Raw genomic sequence first — 22,133 nt, forward strand, 5'->3', positions numbered from 1 at the left:
ATGATCTCACTTGTTTGCCAAAGTCCTAATCTGATATTCAGGAGGCTCATTTGTAGTTCAGATGTGAATTGCAAAGCAGAGTATGCCATAGAGTAAACGGACATCACAGCAAACAACCCCAAAATAGCCCAACGCATGAATAGCAATGAAGAAATAGTTACAATTAGTGAGGGATAATTGAATGTCCGAAGGAGAAAGGGGGTTCTGTCAAATATAGTATCTTCGCTGTAAAAAAGAATAGTATAAATTCATTAATTAAAATTACAAAATTACCCTTAAAAATCCCTAGAAGTTCTCCTTTTGCCTATTATTTATTACATCATTTGTTTTCTACTCTCTCTCTCTCTCGGACCCGCCGCTCGTTCAAATTTTCTTGGCCGCTCGTTCAATTTCAGCCAAAATCAAGAGGTAAAATACTTAATTTTAGCTGCATCCGAGGGAATGACTCTATTAGATTAGATTTGTAGATGATTATTAATATGAATATAGTTTCTAGTGTGTAAATCGATAAAAGATTTACTTAATTTGAGCTCCATATGTTTTTTTTTTATATATAGTTTTGTTTGAACATTAATTTGCACACATATGAACATTTTCTTTTAAGAATCCATATATTTGAACTTTGTAGTACTACATAATTTTTAGGGCGTACATTATGAAAAGCATGATGATCTCCATATATACTGAAATAAATTTATGTTGGAATATATATATGTATGTAGATCTATTTATATTTTTAAATTCTGTTTGGTTCATGATTTGGTTGGAGACTAGTGATTTGTAATTGCAGCATATCTTGTTATTAGATTATCCGTTTTAAGAGCTATAAATTCTTCCGTGCACTCGTCACATTGCTACATAATGTTAATGTGATTGATATATATATAGTGAAATTATCGTGTAACGCTCTTGTAAAGAACAATCATTGCTGTGATCAAACAATATTAATGAACTTTATTGTATCCACAGAGCATGAACATGGTGACCCGCTACCGAAGTGGAGATCAAGGAAGAAGATTGGATCCCGCACGAAAAGCACTAAAGCTTCCTTTTGAGATGATCATTGAGATTCTGAGTTGGCTAACTGTAGACGCTTTGCTGAGAATGAAGTCTATCTGCAAGAAATGGTGTGCTTTGATTGAAGACCATCACTTCATTGTGAAGCATATGGATCGGGCTAGTCCTCTGCCAATAAAATGTCAATACAGTAGGAAACATGACCAAGTAGCCCTTTTTCACAGTAAAAATATCCGGTGTATGTCCCGTGTTGCCGGCTTGTTTGTAGAGAAGCATCATAGTCTTCCTGTTTGCCGCATCAGAAATCCGGTGATTGGTCATGTCCTTGACTTGCCTAATGCACATATGGATGTGTGCAGAATGAAATGTGCTTTTGATTCATTGACTGGTGATGCCAAATTGGTAAGTGCTTATATCCACAATGATGAAGTGGGATATGAAGTTATGAGCATTGGACAAGATGGGGATTGGAGAGCCTTGAAACACCCAAACCAAGGCTTGTTGAAGAAAAATGGCAAATGGGCAACAAGAAGGCAATTTTTTCTAACTGATGAGGTTCATGATGGGGTTTATTTTTGTTCTGAAATTATAACAGATGGGGAAGATTGGTGCTTGGAAGTCCAAGCTCTCGATCCGTGGAACGAGTGCTTCATCACAACTACATTGCCCCAAGGAGTTTTCAATGGCTGCAAGAGAGTTTGGGTTTTCAATTGGAACCAACATATAGCTGTTGGAGATATTGTAGAGCAAGAACTTCATGTCTTGGTGCTAGAAGACTTGAAAGAGGAACAATGGAGTCAAAATAAGATCATTGTGCCATTGAAATTTTTGCAGCATCAGCCACTTTTGGATGATCAAGTTCTCATTCCTGTGAAGGCTGATTGTGATGAGCTCAAGCTGCGTTATAAGGGAGGGAAGACTCTCTTTTATGACATGAACAATGAGATGATTAAGAAGGTGGTGTATAAATGGTTCGACACCGATCTTCTGGGATTTTATAAGCCAAGCCTTGTGAGTCTCAAGGGAATGAGACAAGACGAGAGGGTACGACACAGAATGGGGATTGATTAGAGCAATTGCAATGAATTTGGTGGTTGTTTATGATTATGAAATTACTTTTGTATTTTAAAGAAGTTTGTTTATGATATGCAAAAATGCGAATTGGTTTGTTCCAAATTACTGCTCAAGTCTTTATACTCTGATGTGTGATACATTTTTTTATAAAAAATTTGCCTTTAATATATTAGATTTTGTTTTGAAAGTTCACCAAATAGCATCAAAATGAAAGTAATCTCATAAACTGCCAAATTACTATTACACCAAGTACATTAGTCCGGTTTAGCCAAGCTTTTGCACCATTTTATCTAAAATCTAAACGATCAAATTCTATTTCCTGTCTCCCTCCTCTCCTAGTAAGACCTGGACATGGATTTTTAAAAAAGAAAAACGAAAAATGATAAAATCCTTGCGGAAGATGAAATGATATATGAACCCTAATCTTGTATATGGCAAAAAGAAAACAATCACAGTAGTCCTTGAGTTATTTACAATCAGAAAAATTCAACTCTACATAGGTGGGAATGAGACCCCTTTGAAAGATAACGAGTTCGTCTATTCGGGTTTAACATACTTTCAAATTAACCGTCGCACTTTCAAAATTACAAAGATGACATTTTCATTTTGTTAAGAGAATAAGTTCATCCAGTTGACTGATGAAGTCCATCTGCTTCCAGAAGATCATAAAGCAAAAGCTGACAAGCTAGAGGTGAACTTTCAATGATCCTAGTACGTACCAATGTCTTAATTTCTCCATCGTATGATTACAAAGTTGATCAGTGATTGAAAGTGCCTACCTTTGCCATGAAAAGCAGGTGATGAGACTGACCCTTTTTGGAGTTTCAATATTCATAGAAACCAACAGCAACTTCAAATTGAGAATCATGCAACACGAATCATACCTCAATACCTAGCTATGCTTCTCGTCATGGGAAGTTGAAACTCACCCAAGGTAGCTACATCTGAAATTCGGTTTATTGTGAAATTTCTCTTTTCAATATCTGTTTTGGAGGTTGAAACTAGCAAGTTAATATCTACAAATAGTGTAGCAGCGCGGCTATACACGGTTTTAATAAATTTTTTTCCAAAAAAGCGTACAGCCGTGCGGCCATACTCGATTTTGTAAATTTTTTTTCGGTTGAAAAAATGGTATGCCCCACGCTGCTATACTCGTTCCCCCTCTTTTTGGTTAAAAGCGTATAGCACCTTACCCTTTTGACACGTTATATATATAGCCGTGCGGGCATACCATTAATTTTTTTTTTGGCAAAAAATAGTATAGCCGATTGACTATATATACTCGTTTTTCCAAATTTCTCCTGCAGAGATCTGTGCCAACGAACTTTCATCGGGAGAGGTTTTTATCATTATTATTATTATTTTTGAAAATATAAAATTAGTTTCTTTACTTTTTTTTGTTGTTGCCAATTTCTTTAATTTAATATATGTAATTAAGTAATATATTAGCCTTTTGGAATTAATTTAATTAGTAATTATGTTTTAATTATTATTTCTTTAGTGAATATGTAAATATGTTACTGATTTCACAAATGACTTAGTGCCTGTTTGACATTGCTTATTTGGGGTGATAAGTATTTTTTTTTAAATTTTGGGAAGCCCAGCCCGTTTGGTAAACTATGAGAAAATTATTTATTGTTAAAAATTGTTGTGAGAGAAAACTATAAGGAAAGCAGCTAATGAGGTGCTTTCATTTTCTGATTATGCAGGAATCAGTTTTGAAGAGGTGCTGTGTTTAATGATAATGCAGCAATCATATTCTGATTATGCGGGAATTAGCACCAACAACACTTGTAACAAAAAGTTTACCAAATGCCAACTGCTTTCTCTCACAGTTGATTTCTCTTACAGCAAAATCTGGCAGCAATTATTTTCACAGCACATGAATTAGTATTTTCGCTTAAGGGTCCTAATTAAATTTCTCCAGAGCCAAGCCCATTAGCCCAACTCTCCAATGTTAACCACAATTACCAAATTATCATCGTGCTTTTATAAACACCTTTATAGGAATGTGGATTTTCACAAAGGGCACCTTAAAAGATAGGCCTCTAGAGAAGCAATTATCAAGAACACTCCAACTCAGCATGCAATTCTCTACGACATATAATGTGTGCAATAACAGAATTTAGTAGTACTCGAGAGAATGAGATTGATCAAAGGCAAACATTCCCACACACATAAAAAAATAATAATTAAAAAAAAAAACTCTCTAATTGATTTACTGTGAAAATTTTCTCTATTCAATATCTGCTTTGGACGTTGAAACTAGCAAATTAATATCTTTAAATAGTATAGACATGTGATTATACACGGTTTTAATAAATAAAAAATTTCAAAATATAGTACGACCATGCGGCTATACTCGGATTTTTTAAAAATAGTATAGACGCACGGCTATACTCTGGTTTTTTCCCTTATTTTTTTGAAAATATAGTACAGCCGCTTGGTTTACATTTTTGACATGTGGCGCCTAGGCGCTGGGAGGGTCTTATATATATAATAGTATAACTGCGTGATACACCCGATTTTTTTAAATCGTATTGTCGTGTGGCTGTACTCGGTTTTATTAATGTTTCTTAAAAAAAAAAGTATTGCTGGGTTGTCTTTTGTTTTTTTTAACATATTTTCATTTTGTTAACCCTCACACTTTCAAAATTACAAAGAAGACATTTTCATTATGTTAAGGGACAACTTGTTTAAGGCTTATTTACATGAATGCCTTATGAAACTATGGTCAAATCTCACGTTGCCCTCAAAAGTAGAAGTGACCCTAATTCCCAAATTAAAACGAGAGAGAGAGAGAGAGAGAGAGAGAGAGAGAGAGAGAGAGAGCATAAAATCTCACTTTTTTTGTTTTCAATGATAAGGGTGTTTTTTAGTTTGTATTTTGGATTTTGGTTTTTAAACATGGGCCTATCAAATGGTTTTTTTGGGCTTTGAACTTAAAATATGTTTTTGAGTTTATAAAGTTGGATCCAAATAGGATACCAAACAGGTCTTTAGTTGACGTGAACTTATAACATGTACTCTTAAAAGATCCAACTCATTCATATGTCAACTAATCTTTTATTTAAGGTTTTTTTAATCATAAATGGTCCTTCACGTTTACGAAATTATCACGAATGGTCCTTGAGGTTTTTTTGTGACACTAATAGTCCTTAACGTTTAGGCTTTTTATCACTAATGATCCTTGCCGTTATAAATTTTGTTAAGTGTGATGTGGAAGATAAGTGGAGCCCACATGTTCAATCACATTGTGACATGTGGATTAAAAAAAATAATTAAATAATTTTTAAATGAAAATTCCTTTTTTTTTCTGCAACTTTTCATCCCCTTCCTTACTCCGTATCTCTCTCCTTGCTCTCCACCCTTTGCTCTCCATCTCTTCTCCCTTTATTTTTTTCTTTCCCTCTGCCACTTGCAAGAAAAAATATAAGATATACAATTGCTCTCCATCTCTTCTCGCAACCTGCAACCCATGCCCAACTCCCCTACCCTCTCCCTTTGTTTTTGCTCTCCTCCTTGCTCTCCTCCTCTGTTTTTTTATTATTTTAAGTTGTTTGAATTAATTTTTGTGTAAAATGAAAGTGATTATTTTGCAAAATATAAATAGGGAGAGGGGTGGGTTGCGGGTGGGCATGGGGTGGTTGGGTTGTAGAGGCAACAAAAAAACAGAGGGAGAGAGAGAGAGGCTAAATGGTTTTTTTTAATGGATTTTCATTAAAAAAAAATTTCTTTATTTATTTAATCCACATGTCACGATGTGATTGGACATGTGGGTTCCACTTATCTTCCACCTCAGACACCTAACATAATTTTTGACGGTATGGACTATTTGTGATAAAAAGTCCAAATGTTAAGGACTATTAGTGTCACAAAAAAACCTCAATAACCATTCGTAATAATTTCGTAAACGTGAATGACCATTTATGATAAAAAGCCTTTATTTAATTATTTCTTTTTCCAATGTCTGGATAGATTACAAGTCCAAATTCCTCCTCTCCTTACATTTGAACAAAAAAATAAACATTCATGCATTAATACGTGAGATATTGGAAGCAATTAAACATATTGTTGTCAATTTAGTTGAGATGTAGTGAGGATATGGATATAGGGTTGGGTTTGTTACATGAGTGAGGGTATTTTAGGAAGTTAAATTGAGTATATTAATATGTGTGTAGTGAGCATGTTGGGGGCCCAAAAGAGAATTGTCGGATCCTAATAAGATTTCCCTTTATATTATTACATTATAAATGCCAAATGCGTGACAGGATATTTCAAATAAAACTAACATGATATGAATCATTCATTTACATGTGATATCAACCTATAAGAGAATTAATTGTCATGAAACTATAGGATGTCATAAAATATCAAATTCATTCATAAACCAACTAAATCTTACTATAGTGATATTACTATTCTCAATGTTAGGGGAAAAAAAACTTGTTCATAAACTATATGTGAGATATTGGAAGCAATTAAACATATTGTAGTAGATTTAGTCGGCACATGTCTATTGAAATTCACAATTATTAACCCCTTCAAGACCTTAATAAGTAATTCAATTTATAATTGAATAAAAATAAAATGTGTGTAATTGTGTCCCATGAAAATGAGCTAATCTCTATTTAAAACAACTACAGCAGCCTACTCCTCTTTAAAAAGGGTTCCAAACGGAAAAACTCGTTCATTAGTATCCTTATCCTTGATTCTCTCTACTATGGCATTTTCCGCATTTTCTTGACTTGCAAACATCAAGCCAACTCTAACCTCACGCTGTCGCCTCCTTCACCAAATTCAGAAAAAACGGCAAAATAGTGGGAAGATGGGATGCGAAATTTTAAAGTCTCGCCTTGACAACTTCAAGGGGGCAGGGAAGTGGATACACTATACGGGAGTCTGACTGTAGATATAGTGTGTCTGGTGGTGGATCACTTAGATTTGATATCTGACCAGAACTAAAAGCGTAAATTAGCACAATATATATTCATATTTCAAAAGGAAGAGCACCAACTATAAACAATTAAAGCCGATTGAATCATCAAGAGAAAAAAAAAGAAAAAAAAAGGGCCTAGGCGCTAGGCGCCTGCCTAGGCAGGTCTGGGCGATTTTTTTGTTTTTTTCCCTAACTTGAAAGAAAACTAACCTCACAATGTCGCCTCCTTCACCAAATTCAAGAAAATCAAGCTCTTTAATTACCAGAATATCTGGCTTGGATAAGAACCGATCCAGGTAGTTAATGGCAAGGTATGGTATGAAAGGGTTAAGGTTGCAAGAATGTTGTCCCTGATAAATTACGCAAGAACAGAGAAATTAACTGAAGAAACGAGAGTTTTCTGTGAAGACAATTGTAACAAGAAGAGTAGGCAAGGATAACCCATGGCAGCCCCCGTGGCATCATCCCAATGGCATCAAGGGGCTTGAGTGAGAAGCCTAAAAGGAGGGGTATGCCATAACTTCAGCAACTATCATCATAGCTATAGTCTGGGGCAGGATTTAACACTCATTACTACCAAAGCTAATGTGAGGACAGTCTGATTAGTGAGAGCTTATGCTTCAGACGATGGGTCAACTTTCCGGGACACATTAAAAGTACCGCCGCGCGGCTATTATTTTTTTAATTTTTAACGGCTATACTCTTTAAAATGTATGCAGGAATTTTTTTTTAAAATAAATAGTACAGCCGATCGGCTATACACGGGTCTTTTTTCAAAATTTTTTTTTTGATCAATGGTATCGCCGCACGGCTATACTGTGGTGTTTTTAAAGTAATAGTATAGCCGCGCGGCTATACCGGGGCCCTTTTAAATTTTTTTAAATTAGTAGTATAGCCGTTCGGCGATACTTGTTTTTTTTTTGGTTATCTTTTTTAATAAATGTAAAAAAGAATTTTAAAACAAAGAACCCAGTATAGCCCTCTTTTATATCTGAAGGAGGGAACAACATTGGGAAGATTGGATGCGAGTTCATTCAGTCTAGAGCCTTCAGAACTTCAAGGAGACGGGGAATCCAGACCCAACTGTTTCTCCTAGTGTGGAAGTACAGATGAGAGAAAAGGTAAGAGGCATAGACCTGTACAAGATGAGGAAAGGAAGAGCAGAAGGGGTGATAAGAAGGAGAAGTCAAAGGACAAGAAAAGGTCACATAAGCACTCGAAACACCATTCATTTGAAATTATTATGAACAATTTCGAATAAAGGTATATCAATTCCATATGAGCATGAGGCTCGTACATCATCATTTGAAATTATATGACTTTTTGGGTTTAGATTTTGTTATCAGTTTGAACAATGTGAAAAATGTTGTATCAGTATATTCTTCACTAGTTTAGGATGCTAGTATCAATGTTTTATTTTCTCCATCATATGATTACAAAGTTGATCAGTGATTGAAAGTGCCTACCTTTGTCATGAAAAACAGGTGAAGCGAATGGCCCTTTATAGTATTAGTTTAGCAGTCAAAGAAATACGTGAGCTTACATGTGCGATGTAAGTGCCACTTCTGGGAAAGACAATATTTATCTCCTCCATGCTTCCTCATGTGGCACCCGAGCATCTTTTCAGAACAAGAGAAAAGAAATGGAGACTCTTCATTGAGTACATGTCAAGATGTTGCATGACAGTTGGGAATTCAAATGATTGCCGAGTATATATCCACTGCATGTTTGTAAATGCTGCATTTGCCATCAACATTGACTCTATGACGCCTAACTTTCTCCAGTAACTGCTGCATACAATCAGCAGGATGGACCGGATCACCTTCTAGAGTACTCAGTAGGGATGCTTATAAGATTTAAACACAAGCATAAATGCATTGCATGTTAATTCCTTAAAGCCATAACATGTTTAACACTAACCTGAGTCTGACATGGTGTTGGCGCAAGGGCTGGATGATGCTGGAAACGATTGGCAGCGCAAGATATAGAAGTTCTTCTCCTGAGAATCCGATCCTTATAGCTATAACTCTGATGGGTGAATTTCTGTTTAGCTGTGTTGTGTTATTCGGATCTAGGAGGGAGCCTTCTATTTATATGCATCTCTCTAAGTGTCTTGCCCATCAAGAAACACTTAGAGATATCCTTCATGCTATAGGATTAATCCATTTCAATCCTTGTAGAACTAGGAACCCTTAAGCCTTCATTATCCTTATTGAACACTGTTTGAGGCTTGCCTAATCGAGATAGGTTTTGAGTTCCTAATAAACAATAAGTCTTTGTAATCCTAAGTTGATTAGAAGATCACTTTAGTAGGTTTAATGTAATAAACCTTCTTACATTGCAAGCAACATCAAAGGTATATATATGTTATCAGGAGCTAGCATCTTCAAAAGTGCATGTGTCTCAATGTGAGCAAGCGCTGATTTAATCCTATCATGCCCTTCAAGATCATCGACATAGTGTGAGACAACATTCCCCTTGTTCATAAGTTTCCACCAAAACAGCAGGATGCACAAAGTGGATGCAAATGGGCAGCTTCCCTTGTCAAATGGGCAACTTGAGACATGATAAAAACTGCAAACTGCTGTACACTCTCATCCAATCTCCACCACTTTAAAGCAGGAATGAAGTTTGAAAGTTTTGCTACCAAAACAGGAGGAGGCACAAGTGGATACAAAGGCTTGGGGAAAGAGACATCCTTCCATACTTGTCCATTTCATCTAGCAGGAAACGTATATATAGAATCTGTATTGGGGAAGACGGAGGCCAACTCTAACAATTGTCCGCTTCTGGACAGCTGTGTTTCTCCAGGCTTGTAACAACGGCATTTGCAACTTTCCTAAAACCTCTCAATGTTGCAAATATCAAGCCAATTAAATTAGCACTATATATATATATATATATATATATATATATGCAATTGTCAAAGTTATTCATGCGGGACTTTCTTATATATAGATGTTGAACAGTAATTTATCAAAGAATGAGAAGTAATGCAGTCACTTAAAAGATGTATTATTTCAAACTTGAATAATATGTCTTTTTTATTTTAATTTCTATCTAATAATACAAAATCCAATAAATTTTTCAACACATAATTGTTATTGCACTTCCATTCTTACATCTCAGTGCCTGTTTGGCATTGCTTATTTGGGGTTATAAATGATTATTTTGAAATTTTTGAAAGCCCAACCTGTTTGGTAAAAGATAATAAAATCACTTATTTTGAATAATTGTTGTGAGAGAAAGCAATTAGGGAAAGCAGGTGATGAGCTGCTTTCAAATTTTTTTTTGATTATGCAGGAATCAGTTTTGAAGAGACACTGGGTTTAATGAAACTTTCAAAATTCCAAAAATAACCCTGTGTTTTTTTTACCGACCGCACTTCTAACAAAAAGTTTAACAGACGCCAAACTGTTTTCTTTCACAGCTAATTTTTCTCACAACAAATCTAACAGTGATCATTTTTATAGCACAACAACGCGATGGCTTTTAATATTATGCTAGCTATCCCTTAAAAAGGAGAATTTACCTGAAAATAAATTATTCCTTTTTGCTCCCTTATACAGATATTTATAATTTCCTTTTATATAAATTATTCTAGCTATTCTATATGGGTGGAGTAATGGAAATTACAGAACTACCCTTAAAATCCCTAGAAATCCTCCTCTTATATTTCATTTCTTTGGGTGATGGTCTTTTCCTTTCTCACTCTCAGACCCGCCGCTCGTTCAAATTTTCTCTCATCGGCGCATCTACTTGTCTCATTATCAAACCAATTACTCTCTCATTCTCAAATTTTCTTTCGGTACGATCACTCTCACATTCTTGATTTTAGCCCAAACTCAGAGGTAAGAAACTTAACTCGAGCAACATATGTAATTATAACAGTTGAATATTATAATGACTGATTCGATTAGATTAGATTTATTGATGGTTATTGATATGCATAAATTCTAGTATGTATATGAGAAAAAGTTCCTTGATTTGAGCTACATATTTTTTTTTTCTTTCAATTTTTTTGGTAAGAAGTCTCCTGTCATTTTTGTTCGAATATTGATTCGCATATATTTGAACTTTGAGCTATATAAATTACTAATCCATATCTATACATTCAAATAAGCATGATGATGTCCATATATATAGTATCCTTCTGTTGAGGGATCCTTCAAATAATTTTATTTGGGGGTCCTATACGAATTTTTTTCAAACGATCTAAATCATCTATTTTTTAAAGTCTATATTTATAGATCATCATTGGAAAAAATTAGATAAATCGAAAACTGTTTCAATATTCAATTGTGTCATACAAAATCAATGAACAGGTGCTTCAAGAAAGTACTAAAATTTCAATAACTCAATTGAGTGGTCAAATGATATCAGATTCAAGTGATTATTTTGTAAAGATGACCTTGGAATGATCTAAAAAATAGATGGTTTGGATTAATGAAATAAAATGCGGAGTGAGCCATGCAATAGTGTCCCTCAAATAAGCTTATTTGAGGGATCCCTCAATGGAAGCTCTCTGTATATATATATACAGTTTCATTCTATTGAGGGACACTCTTTAGGGTCCTCTATGAATTTTTTTCAACGATCCAAACTATCTATTTGTTAAATCTATATTCATAGATCATCCTTGCAAGAAATTAGACAAATCAGAAACCGTTTCGACATCCAATTGTGTCATACAAAATCAATGAACACGGTGCTTCAAGAAAGAACTAAAATTTCAATAACTTAATTGAGTGATCAAATTATATTCAAGTGATTTTTTTAAGAGATGATCTTTGAATGATTGTCTAAAGATCAATGGTTTGGATTAGTGAAATACAATGCAGAGTGGGCCCTACAACAGTGTCCGTCAAATAAGCTTATTTGAGGGATCCCTTAATAGAAACTCTTTGTGTATATATATATATACTTAAATGAATTCTTGAATTCTTGTTCAGATGTTTATGTAACTTTTTAAACTTATAGATTTCAAATTCTATTTGGTCGATCATTTGAGAGTAGTGGTTTGTAAGGCAGCCTCTCTTGTTATTAAATGGACATGTTTCCCTCATGTAAGGATTTGTAACTTTAGGGGTTGCTTTTGTCACTCTTTAAAAGACATATCATATGTAACGCTTGTTAAGAACAATCCTAATTGTAGACCACAATCAATGAATAATTAATATTTTGTGGTGCGCATACACAACATGCAGATGGACGTGAGCTGCTACCAAAGAAGACCAAAAGAACCAAAGCTTCTGTTTCCCATGATCATTGAGATTCTGAGCTGGCTACCGGTGGAGTCATTGCTCAGATTCAAATCTGTCAACAAAAACTGGTCTTCGTCGATGGAAGAATACAGCTTCATTTCAAAGCATATGAATCGGACAAGACCTGTACGACTAAAATATCGATTGACAAAGCAACCTGGCTACATAGCCCTTGGTTCCGAGGAAAATTACGAGTGCATGTTCATTGTTGCTGGCTTGGTTCTAGAGAAGCATTCTTCCAGCCAAGTTTGCCGCATCAGAAATCCAGCCACCCACCAAGTGCTTTACTTGCCTGATGCCCATGTTGGTGTCAACCTAATGGTATCCACTTTTAATTCATCGATTGGTGAGGTCAAATTGGTAGCTTCCTACCGTGAAAACAATGAGGTAGGGTTTGAAGTTTTGACAGTTGGCAAAGATGAGAATTGGAGACCTTTGAAATACCCTAATCAGGGTTTGTCAAATAAACAGGCCAAAAGAAGACAGTTTCTTCTAGCTGATAAGGCTGATGCTAGGGTTTGCTATTGTGCTGAAACCCTAACTGATGGACAAGACATGTACTTAGAAGTTCACTGTCTTGATCTCTGGAGTGAGACATTCATGACAGCCACTCTGCCCGGGGGAGTTTTTTCTGATTTGAGCAAAGCTCGGATTATCAGTTGGAACCAAAGTATAGCTGTGGTTGATATAATTGATGAAGCTCTTCATGCCTTGGTGTTAGAAGACTTCAAGGAGCAAAAATGGAGCCGATACAAGAACATTGTTCCAGTGAAGTTTTTGAAGAAAACCCGATTTCCGGAAGGTGGATCTATTGTTCCTTCCAGTGTTGATTCTGATGAGCTCAGGTTTGTTTATAATAATGGGGAGATAGTTCTTGTGTACGATATGAAAATGCACAAAGTTAAGAGTTTCATACGTCGAAGGTTTGATGGGGAAGGTTGGGGAAATCATAGGCCAAGCTTGATGAGTTTCGAGGGAATGAGGCCAGAAGAGGAGGGTGCAAGTACAAGTACAACCCAGGAATGAAGATATTATAATCAGAGCAATTATAGTTTCATTGATCAGCATTTTAATTTTTCTATAGCTAGCTAAGCTAGTACTTATCTTAAAAGAATGTTTTTATGTTAGTTTAATTGAACCACATTTTTGACTTTTGTCATGTGGAAACTCCTCGAACTATATAATGAGTTATGAGCTGATCATCATTTATCTATTTTGAAAACTATTATTATACAAATGACTTTTTTAGTTGTTGGAAACATTGCCATATCTTGGTTTTCAAGCTTCTAACTCAGACCCTAGTCTTTTCATCAAGAAAACAACAACTGATTTGGTTATTTTGTTGTTGTATGTGGATGATATTATCATCACAGGCTCCAATGCTATTTTAATTCAGACTGTTATTGATTCTCTTGCTGAAGTCTTTGATATGAAAGATATTGGTAAACTCACTTACTTTCTTGGCCTCCAAGTACAATACCAAGACAATGGGGCCCTGTTTGTGCATCAATCTACATATGCTCAAGATCTGATCAAGAGAGCTGGGATGGACACTTGCAAACCTTGTTCTACACCATGTAAGCCTCATCAACAACTTCTACATACTGATGGAGTCCCTTTATCTTATCCTACATTGTATAGAAGCTTGGTTGGTGCTCTACAGTACTTGACTTTTACAAGGCCAGATATTGCCTATGCTGTCAACACTGTCTGCCAATTCATGACTCAACCTACTGATCTTCTTATGTGTCATGTTAAACGCATCCTTACCTATTCCCAGGGTTCAATGGTTGTTATAGGTTTTTGTGAAGCAGATTGGGCCGGTGATCCTAACACTCGAAGATCTACCACAGGTTATGTTGTCTTTCTTGGGCACAATCCTATATCATGGTCTTCCAAGAAACAGGCCTCAGTTTCTCGTAGTTCTACCGAAGCAGAATACAAAGCCTTAGCTCACTGTGCAGCTGACATTTTTTGGATCAGACAGTTATTACGTGATCTGCATATCTCTATTCTAGAAGCTCCAATTCTACATAGCGATAATCTCTCTACCTTAGCTCTCAGTGCCAACCCAGTTCTCCATTCCCGTATCAAACATCTGGAGATAGATTATCATTTTATTCGAGAGAAAGTTCAAAGCAAAGATCTCGTCATTCAATATGTGCCAACTGATGAACAAGTTGCTGACATTCTCACAAAAGGCTTGCACAGTCCTCTCTTTCACAATCATTGTTCCAATCTCACAAAAGGCTTACAGCTGGCATTGTAACTAATAGCACGTGGTTAAGATTCCAATATAGTTAGATGGTTAATAGTCTGTTTAGTGTTGTGTTAATAGCTTATAAAAGCTAAGTCTCTCTGTAATAGGATTCATTCTGTATATTCTGAGAATTAGAGCAATCAATCTAGAGGTTTCCTATTCTTTCTTTGCTTACTTTCTTCTTCATTCTTGCAATGGTTATCATGGTTATCATATCATTCTAAAAAGACAGGAAATTTATAAACGACGGGAGAAAAAAAGAAGAAAAAAAAAAAACATAGTTTCTCATTACTTAACATAGAAGAAGAGTCCGCCAAGTGGGATGAAAATCCATGCTCATTGGAGATGAGCCCTCATTTAGTGTCAGGGCAAAAGTAGTGGGCAAAACATTGGGTATGGCAACCGCGGACAGGTGACTTTGGCCAAGATCAGTGACAGTTGATTTTACCTAAACAAATGAAAGAAAACCAAGGTCAAGATACAGAAGTTCTATAATTATATAATTCTGTACATAAAATTGATTCAGATTACCTCATCCAAAATCAGAAAGAACATTTTTTTGGACAAGCATGGATAGTCAATAACCTCTATAGCTGTAGCCACAAAAATTTAATCGAAGGTTAATAATAACAACTATGCAATGTGTAAAATGACGACACATTTCAAACATAAATTAGAGGGTACCAGTACCCAACAACATCACTTGAAGAACTAAAATAAAATATCTGGGCTCTTTGCAGCATTGAGAGATACTGCTCCCGGAGAGTGCATCTTGTGTTACAGATAAATTTTTGGCTCAGCAGAAGAAGTTGGAAGTGGATTTGATGTTGCTTGTGAAGGCTAAATACAGAAGGTTAGAGCAATCTTAGAAGAAACCGGCAAGACTAAACAAAATCTTGTTTAAAAATAGAAAAAGAAAATCAGCTAGTATGGCTGATGAGCAGGAAACCTTGGTTAATAAGGACCAATATGAAAAGAATTTCAGTTTACCAGAGCATATCTTACTTGCAAACTGTTCCCAGTCGATAGAGACAAAGACAAACAGCCATTCACAAACACGATCAATGAAAAGGGTTTTAATAACTGGATTTGGACCAAAATAAGTAAGTGTAGACACCGAGCAGGACATTGGTTAATGAGGACAAATACTTAGGAAAAATAAATTTATGTCACCATAACATATCTTACTTCCAAATTGTTTTCAATTGGTTGAGGCAAAGGAACATTTTCCTGTGGTTCACAAACATGATCAACGAAAAGAGTCTTAATGACTGGATTTGGACGAGGGTCTTTCACTACAAGAAAACTAAGTATTTACTGTGCACTATTTACAGCGTGCACGTGTTGCGCGCCTTAAAAGGTTAGTTTTTATGGCGTGGATTCCATGCACGCCGTAAATGGATCTTTGCCTTCGTTTATTACGGGGTGCTTTAGGTGCACGCCATGCTTTTTTGTTAATAATGGCGTGCTAGTCACATGCGCCGTAAAAAGGTTGTGCTTCATGCCGTAAACTATATTACCGTTAATGGCGCACTTTGTTTGCACACCGTGAAATCCATTCCCCCTTTTTTTTGGCTTGCCGCTCTTTCTTTTCACCAAATTTAAGTTTGGTGCGTGATATTCCTTCCAAACCCTCATTGTAACACCCCTACTCCAAATTTATTGCCTATTTTAATTTATTTAAGTGAAATTACGAATTTACCCTTGGGATAGGGGTAATTTGGTCATTTCTTATCCGAAAGAAATTTGGGAATTCCGGTTGTACCGTTGCGTAGAGCACGACGAGATGAGCCCGTAGACACGTAGTGGGCTCGAATCGGAGTTGTAACGAGAGATTACGATAGAATGAAACTCAGTGGCACGATCGTAATTATTTGGAAAAAGGGATTTTTAATAAAAAGTCAAAAATGCCCTCAGTTTCTCTCTCTCTCTCTCTCTCTCTCCTCCCCGTGAGCAGCATCCCTCCCTCCGGTTTTTCTGTACAAAGCCACCGCAGCGACCACATCAACAACGGGCCTCGAGACCGGTTGGGTTCGAACCGCCGCCACCCCAAAGAACAACTTTGTCTCGGCGTATGAGGGAGATATGTGATATTGTGTTGAGATCGCACGTGTCGTAGGAGTAGCCGACGTGTTTACAGACTCCATACGTGGCCGGGTGCGTCCCGACGTATGAGGGGAGATATGTGATATTGTGTTGAGGTCGCACGTGTTGTAGGAGTAGCCGACGTGTTGTGGACCTCATACATGGCGGGTGCGTCCCGGCGTATGAGGGGAGATATGTGATATGATGATGAGGTCCCACGTGTCGCAGGTTTATCCGGCGTGCGGACAGGCCCCATACGTGACTTTGGATGTTTCGGCGTATAGGGAGGTTTTGGTGAGTTGTGAATTAATGAAAAAAGGTTTTAGGAAGGAACTACGTGTGGCTTGATCCTCAGAAGGGCGTAGGCAGCCTGAAGTTACTAGGTGCAGCCGCGGGTTAAACTTTACTTTTGTGTGTTTCGAGTGTGGTGCAGACCTTGTCATTGGTCCTGAGATTCAAGTGAGGTCGAGAGGTGTTCATGTTAGGAGGTTGAATCATCGTATGTAGAGATTGGGAAAGTTAGAGGTTGTAAACTTTGCTTTCGGCATTCATAAGTGGCTTGAACTTATTTTTGCCATGTTTAAGGTATTTTTATTTAAGGACTTTGTTGGCAATTCTATTTCGGAATATTTGAAGGCCGGAGGCCAATTAGATGAATTGCATGTTGTTATCTTATGCATGCTGCCGGTTGGATTATATGAGTTGTGATTTTATGCAGGTGGAAATTTTGGGGAATGTTCAATTTATGCTGAAATTTGTGAAAGTCTCGCATCCTTACCTTCTCTTTTGTAAAAAGAGGTTACAGTCTAGTGAGTGGGCCCGACATCGGGGTGATGTCGAGGTTTCCACAAGATTCTCGGGTTCCGGAAATTCTGGCGGGTCCTGTCACTCATACTCCCTCTAATCTCTTCTCGGACTTCGTCTCTCTCTCTCTCTCTCTCTCTCTCTCTCTCTCTCTCACCCTAAATCCTAGGGGTGGCATTTTAAACCGAAAAACCGAAAAATCGCAAAAATCAACCGACAATTTACCGCAATGAAACCGCAATCGCGATAAATCGAACCGCATTTTCGGTATTAAGAACCAAACCGCATTTGCGGTTGTGGTTGCGGTATTTGATTTTCAAAACTTGCAGCCGCACAGATGATGAGGTTGAATTATACAAGGAAATGGAACATATGACAACTTGTAAGTAATTAGTTTATTTATGCTAATGTTATTTATACTTCTTCTTATAATAAAATGTACTAAACTATGTTGTTTTATTTGTAGATAACATTGGTGCTCAAACAACACAACGGAGTTCTTCAAATCCACTCACCACCAACACTTGAGTTTGTAACATTGGTGCATTGCATTTTCCTTTTAGTTTGTAACTTTAATTAACTTTGAATTGGATTTTTCTTTTTGGTTGTAACTTTAATTCATTTTGCTTTGCATTTTCCTTTTGGTTTGTAACTTTAAAGGATTTGGAATTGGAATACTTGAGAAGTTTAACTTTAATTGGAATGCTTGGAATTGTAACTTTAATTTTCTTAGGTTGTGAATGCTTGAGAAGTTGAGGAGATTGTGAATTTATATATGCTTGAGAAATTGAGGTTGTGTATTTATTTATTTAGGTTGTGAATTTATATTTTTGTGAATGCTTGAGAACTTGCGGTTTTAAACCGCTAATTTGTGGTAACCGAACCGCATGCGGTAAACCGCAAAACGCGGTCGGTTTGCGGTTTCAAAAATCACCAAACCCAAATAGTCGGTCGGTTTGCGGTTTGAGTAAAAATTCTCGGTTACCGAACCGCAACCACCCCTACTAAATCCCACAACAACCATCCCTCTGTTCTTGAATTTCTTTTAATATATATTACTTAAAGAGTATAGCCGTGACCTCAAGAGGAATATTGATCCGAAGGGTTATTTCAGGAGTATAGCCGCGCGGCTATACTATATAATAAAATAAAATAAAAAGGACCAGCCTAGAGGCCTAGGCGGCCCATTTTTGGATTTTTTTACCGTATAGCCGTTCGGCTATACTCTTTAAATATTAATGCATTCGAATATTTTAAGGGTATAGCCGCTCGGCTATACGCGTTGAATACATTCGAAACAAACACGGAGCTTGCAGACGCATAGGACGGAGCTTGCAGACGCAGTCAAGTTTTGGCTGCTTCGTCCTCCTTGTTCGGCAACGAAAAATGACCCAACCCGCCTAGGACGCCCGCCCAGCCGCCTAGAGCCCTCCTAGCCGCCTAGCGCCCGCCTAGCCGCCTAGCCGTCCGCCTAGCCCCATTTTTTGAACACTGCGATTGACTGGAAGTCTGAAACCCGAAATTGAAAAAGTTTACCTGCAAATTTGAGCTTGAGATTGAGATTTGAAAGCCGAAGCAAGCACAGGTCATGGGAACCCTAAATACAAAATTTGCTGACTTAGGGATTATTTCCTGTCTTGTGAGTTTTGCTACCATAATTGGAATTATTTTCTGTTTAGTTTCTCTTCCTGTTGATTTGAATGGTCTGATTATGAATTTGCTACAATGTTATGAATGCGGGGTCGAAACTTGGCTCCTTTACTTGATAGTATTTTCTAATTTTCATGCCATATCGTTAAGGAGTACCATTTTGACTCGGTTATTGTGGATTTCATATCAGTCAATATTAAAGATCCGGGAATGGGCTTGCAGTTGCATTGTAATCTGTTGTTTTTTTGTGTCACTACTGGTTGGTGTAATTTGAGGAAAGTGTTTGATCCGAATCTGTTTTTCTTCTTGTTTTGCATGTGGGTAGTTTAATTAAGTGGTTGGATTCTACTTTTTACTCTGGAATCTTTAGATTAGCACGTTGGCTAGCCATAATCGGTTATTGTTTTCACTTGTAACTGTTACAAATTGTCTTACTTTTATGCCTTTTGGTTTCTGTTTATACAGATGGCTGGAACTTTTGGTTTTGGCCATGACTGGCTGGGTGAAGGAGTTTATTATTGTAACAAGAATTTCAGAAATTGAGGTCTCTTGTGGCTTTTGGAATATTATTATCTCTGCGTATTATGAGATTCAATAGATTGTTCTTTAAAGAAATATCCATTATTGAATAAATTCTCTGTAGATATGCCATCATTATGCAAAATCTGACTGAGAGGCTTAGGCCCCTTGTGGGTTTGAAAGGCTAGGATTATTGTGTTATTTGGAAACTGAGTGAAGACCAAAGGTTAAGAGGAGCCTTTTAATTAACAGTTACTAATTCATGTTTCTTTTTGTGACTAATTTTTATTTTATTTTATTATTTTTTAGGTTTATTGAGTTGATGGATTGTTGTTTTTCTGGGGCTGATGAGGACACTCAGACTAATGGAGGAAATGAACTTATTTTTCCAGTTTATCCAGTCCTTCCATGCAGAGATACAATGCAGCGCTCAAGAACAAGTTCCTGTGATCTTCTTGCCCAGCTTCCTTCTTCTCTGTCCTTAGACTCTGGGTACCAATCCTTTTTATTTTCGCATTTTTGTTTACTCATTCAATCATAATTACCAACTAGCATACATATCTTGACAAAAGAAATTAATTAGTGTTTTTATATTATTAACCATGGGTTTTCATGAGCAGGATTTATGCACATCCATTAATAAACCAGCCCATTTGTTGAACTCATCTTCTAACAGAGATTCAAGTGCCATGGCAGTGAGCTCAAGTTCCCATTTTTCCTAGCTAGTTCCAAAAGAAAGTCATTTTCTGAACATATAATTAAATGTAACTATATGTTTCTACTTACATTTTGCAGGAAAGAGATGGGACCAGAGTTTTGGTTCCACGTGCAGTGGGTTGATTGAGCTGTTTATCTCCCAAGATGTATGATGTTTTATGATGTTTTATGATGCTTCACTCAAACCTTGCTTTAATTTCTTATGTTTGATTTGAAATTTTATTTTGGTCCCATCTCTCACAAGTAGTTTTTTTTTTTTTTTTTTTTGGTAACTGTCAAATTCACAGGTCCCTGATGACCAACAATTGATTGATATATCACAGCCCAATGCAACATTTAACTGGGGCAAGACACCCTGCTTGGTGTCGAGTGATATACAAGCTTTCCTGTCAATATAAATGACATGAGCACTGAAATACAGCCACAGCCCTTTCCAGGCAATGTGAATGAAGGAAATGATCATCTAAACAGTAATCATTTCCAGCAGCCGCCTGTTGTTTCCCCAGTGGATCATGATTCAAATGTGCCATACAACATATCAGTTGATTGAATCCTTCTCTGCAGCACATCTCCAATGAATGTCCTGCAACATGTCACTTACAACTCAGAGAACAGCATGAAGAATGTCCTTGTTCTTGTGAGAATTGATAATGCCCTTTTATTTGATAGAGGTCATGTGTTGAGCTGAACACGAATGACCGTAAAAAATTTCATCTTTTCTATATGGTTTTGCATTTATAGTTGATGTCTTGTATGATTCTTAATTGTATATAAAGGATGGGATTCATTGCTTAGTACCAACAGATGGCAAGACCCTCGAGGTTGATGATTAGACCAATGATTTTTTTGAATTTGTATCTTAGTATTTTTCTGATGTGAAAATATAGTAGCCAATAGTACTATAGAATGTTATGTAATAATATTTCTTCAATTCTTATACAAGTTGTTGTACGAGGAGCATTGGCAAATATATCAATCATATTGAAGAGATACATATATGGTGCTTGTTGTACCTTATTTATATGATAGTGAATAATGATCTAGCATTTTTCTTCATCATAGTCTTCATCATAGACATTATATCTCCACACATAGAGAGTGCCTTATGATCCCTGTTGGATTGAACCCATACACATTTGATGCATTTCTTTGAACAGCTCCTCATTCGGCATAAACTTTGAGATCCTTCATGAGGGCATCGAAGGCCTTGGAGCGACAATTACTGTCAAAAATGAACCAAAAACGTGCCGAACATAGTTCTTTTTTTTATAAGATTGTTTATGTATAGATTATAAGAAGCATAAAAAAAATGATGTTCTCACTTGTCAATGGCCTCGAGGAAATTTTGGTATTTTAGCGAAAAAGAAGGAAAAACAACACTCTGGCAGCTTCGCTACCTATCTCGATGTTGGAAGTTTGAATGATATTCAAGAACCTTTGTCCCACATTGATAGAAAGTAGAAAGAGTGAGGTCTTTATAAGTGTGGAAGTCCCACACTTAGTAAATGGAAGTGGATCAAGTGGAAGCAAATTGGGCTTCAAAAACGATTTGGGCTTTGAATATTATATAAAATTATATAATATTTAATAGTCAAAAATTATAAAATTATTTTTTTGATTTCGAATTAATAATTATTTATTAATTCGGATTAGTTTTATTAACTGTTTCTAACAGTTGTGACTTTTCTGATAAGGTTTCAAAAGTTTATTTAAATCAAACGAAGCCTCATTCGTTTGAAACAGATAAAGCATTCTACAAGCGTTTTCACATTGTCCGAGAGGAAAACAATCAAAGTTCGCCAGA

At 36.4% G+C, this 22,133-nt stretch overlaps 2 protein-coding genes and 1 long non-coding RNA gene across 5 annotated transcripts; all 3 read left to right on the forward strand.

Moving 5' to 3' along the window:
* The first annotated feature begins 336 nt into the window (after positions 1-336).
* Positions 337-2,196, forward strand: LOC103325659 (putative F-box protein At4g09190). The gene is made up of 2 exons (XM_008227837.2): positions 337-408; positions 970-2,196. Exon 2 carries the CDS (start codon positions 973-975, stop codon positions 2,086-2,088), a length of 1,116 nt encoding a protein of 371 aa, XP_008226059.2. The 5' UTR covers positions 337-408; positions 970-972; the 3' UTR covers positions 2,089-2,196.
* A 10,283-nt stretch (positions 2,197-12,479) lies between these two features.
* Positions 12,480-13,330, forward strand: LOC107880771 (uncharacterized). Its single transcript, XM_016793022.2, has one exon. The coding sequence runs from the start codon at positions 12,493-12,495 to the stop codon at positions 13,318-13,320; it is 828 nt and encodes a 275-aa protein (XP_016648508.2). The 5' UTR covers positions 12,480-12,492; the 3' UTR covers positions 13,321-13,330.
* Positions 13,331-18,749: 5,419 nt separating this feature from the next.
* LOC103325654 (uncharacterized) lies at positions 18,750-21,383 on the forward strand. 3 transcript variants are annotated; one of them, XR_016125275.1, is made up of 6 exons: positions 18,750-19,082; positions 19,559-19,637; positions 19,922-20,104; positions 20,233-20,307; positions 20,408-20,475; positions 20,617-21,383. It is a non-coding gene; the product is annotated as an uncharacterized LOC103325654 (long non-coding RNA). The 3 variants fall into 3 exon arrangements; XR_016125273.1 differs by having other exon boundaries at positions 19,559-20,104; XR_016125274.1 differs by lacking the exon at positions 19,559-19,637.
* The last annotated feature ends 750 nt before the right edge of the window (positions 21,384-22,133 follow it).

This window comes from Prunus mume, linkage group LG3 (assembly GCF_029339155.1).
Source record: "Prunus mume cultivar Tortuosa linkage group LG3, ASM2933915v1, whole genome shotgun sequence".
NCBI classification, from domain to species: Eukaryota; Viridiplantae; Streptophyta; class Magnoliopsida; order Rosales; family Rosaceae; genus Prunus; species Prunus mume.

Bases quoted from the DNA above. Each gene is read 5' to 3' on its own strand.
- LOC103325659 (XM_008227837.2), top strand. From the start codon at position 973: ATGAACATGGTGACCCGCTACCGAAGTGGAGATCAAGGAAGAAGATTG.
- LOC107880771 (XM_016793022.2), top strand. From the start codon at position 12,493: ATGTTCATTGTTGCTGGCTTGGTTCTAGAGAAGCATTCTTCCAGCCAA.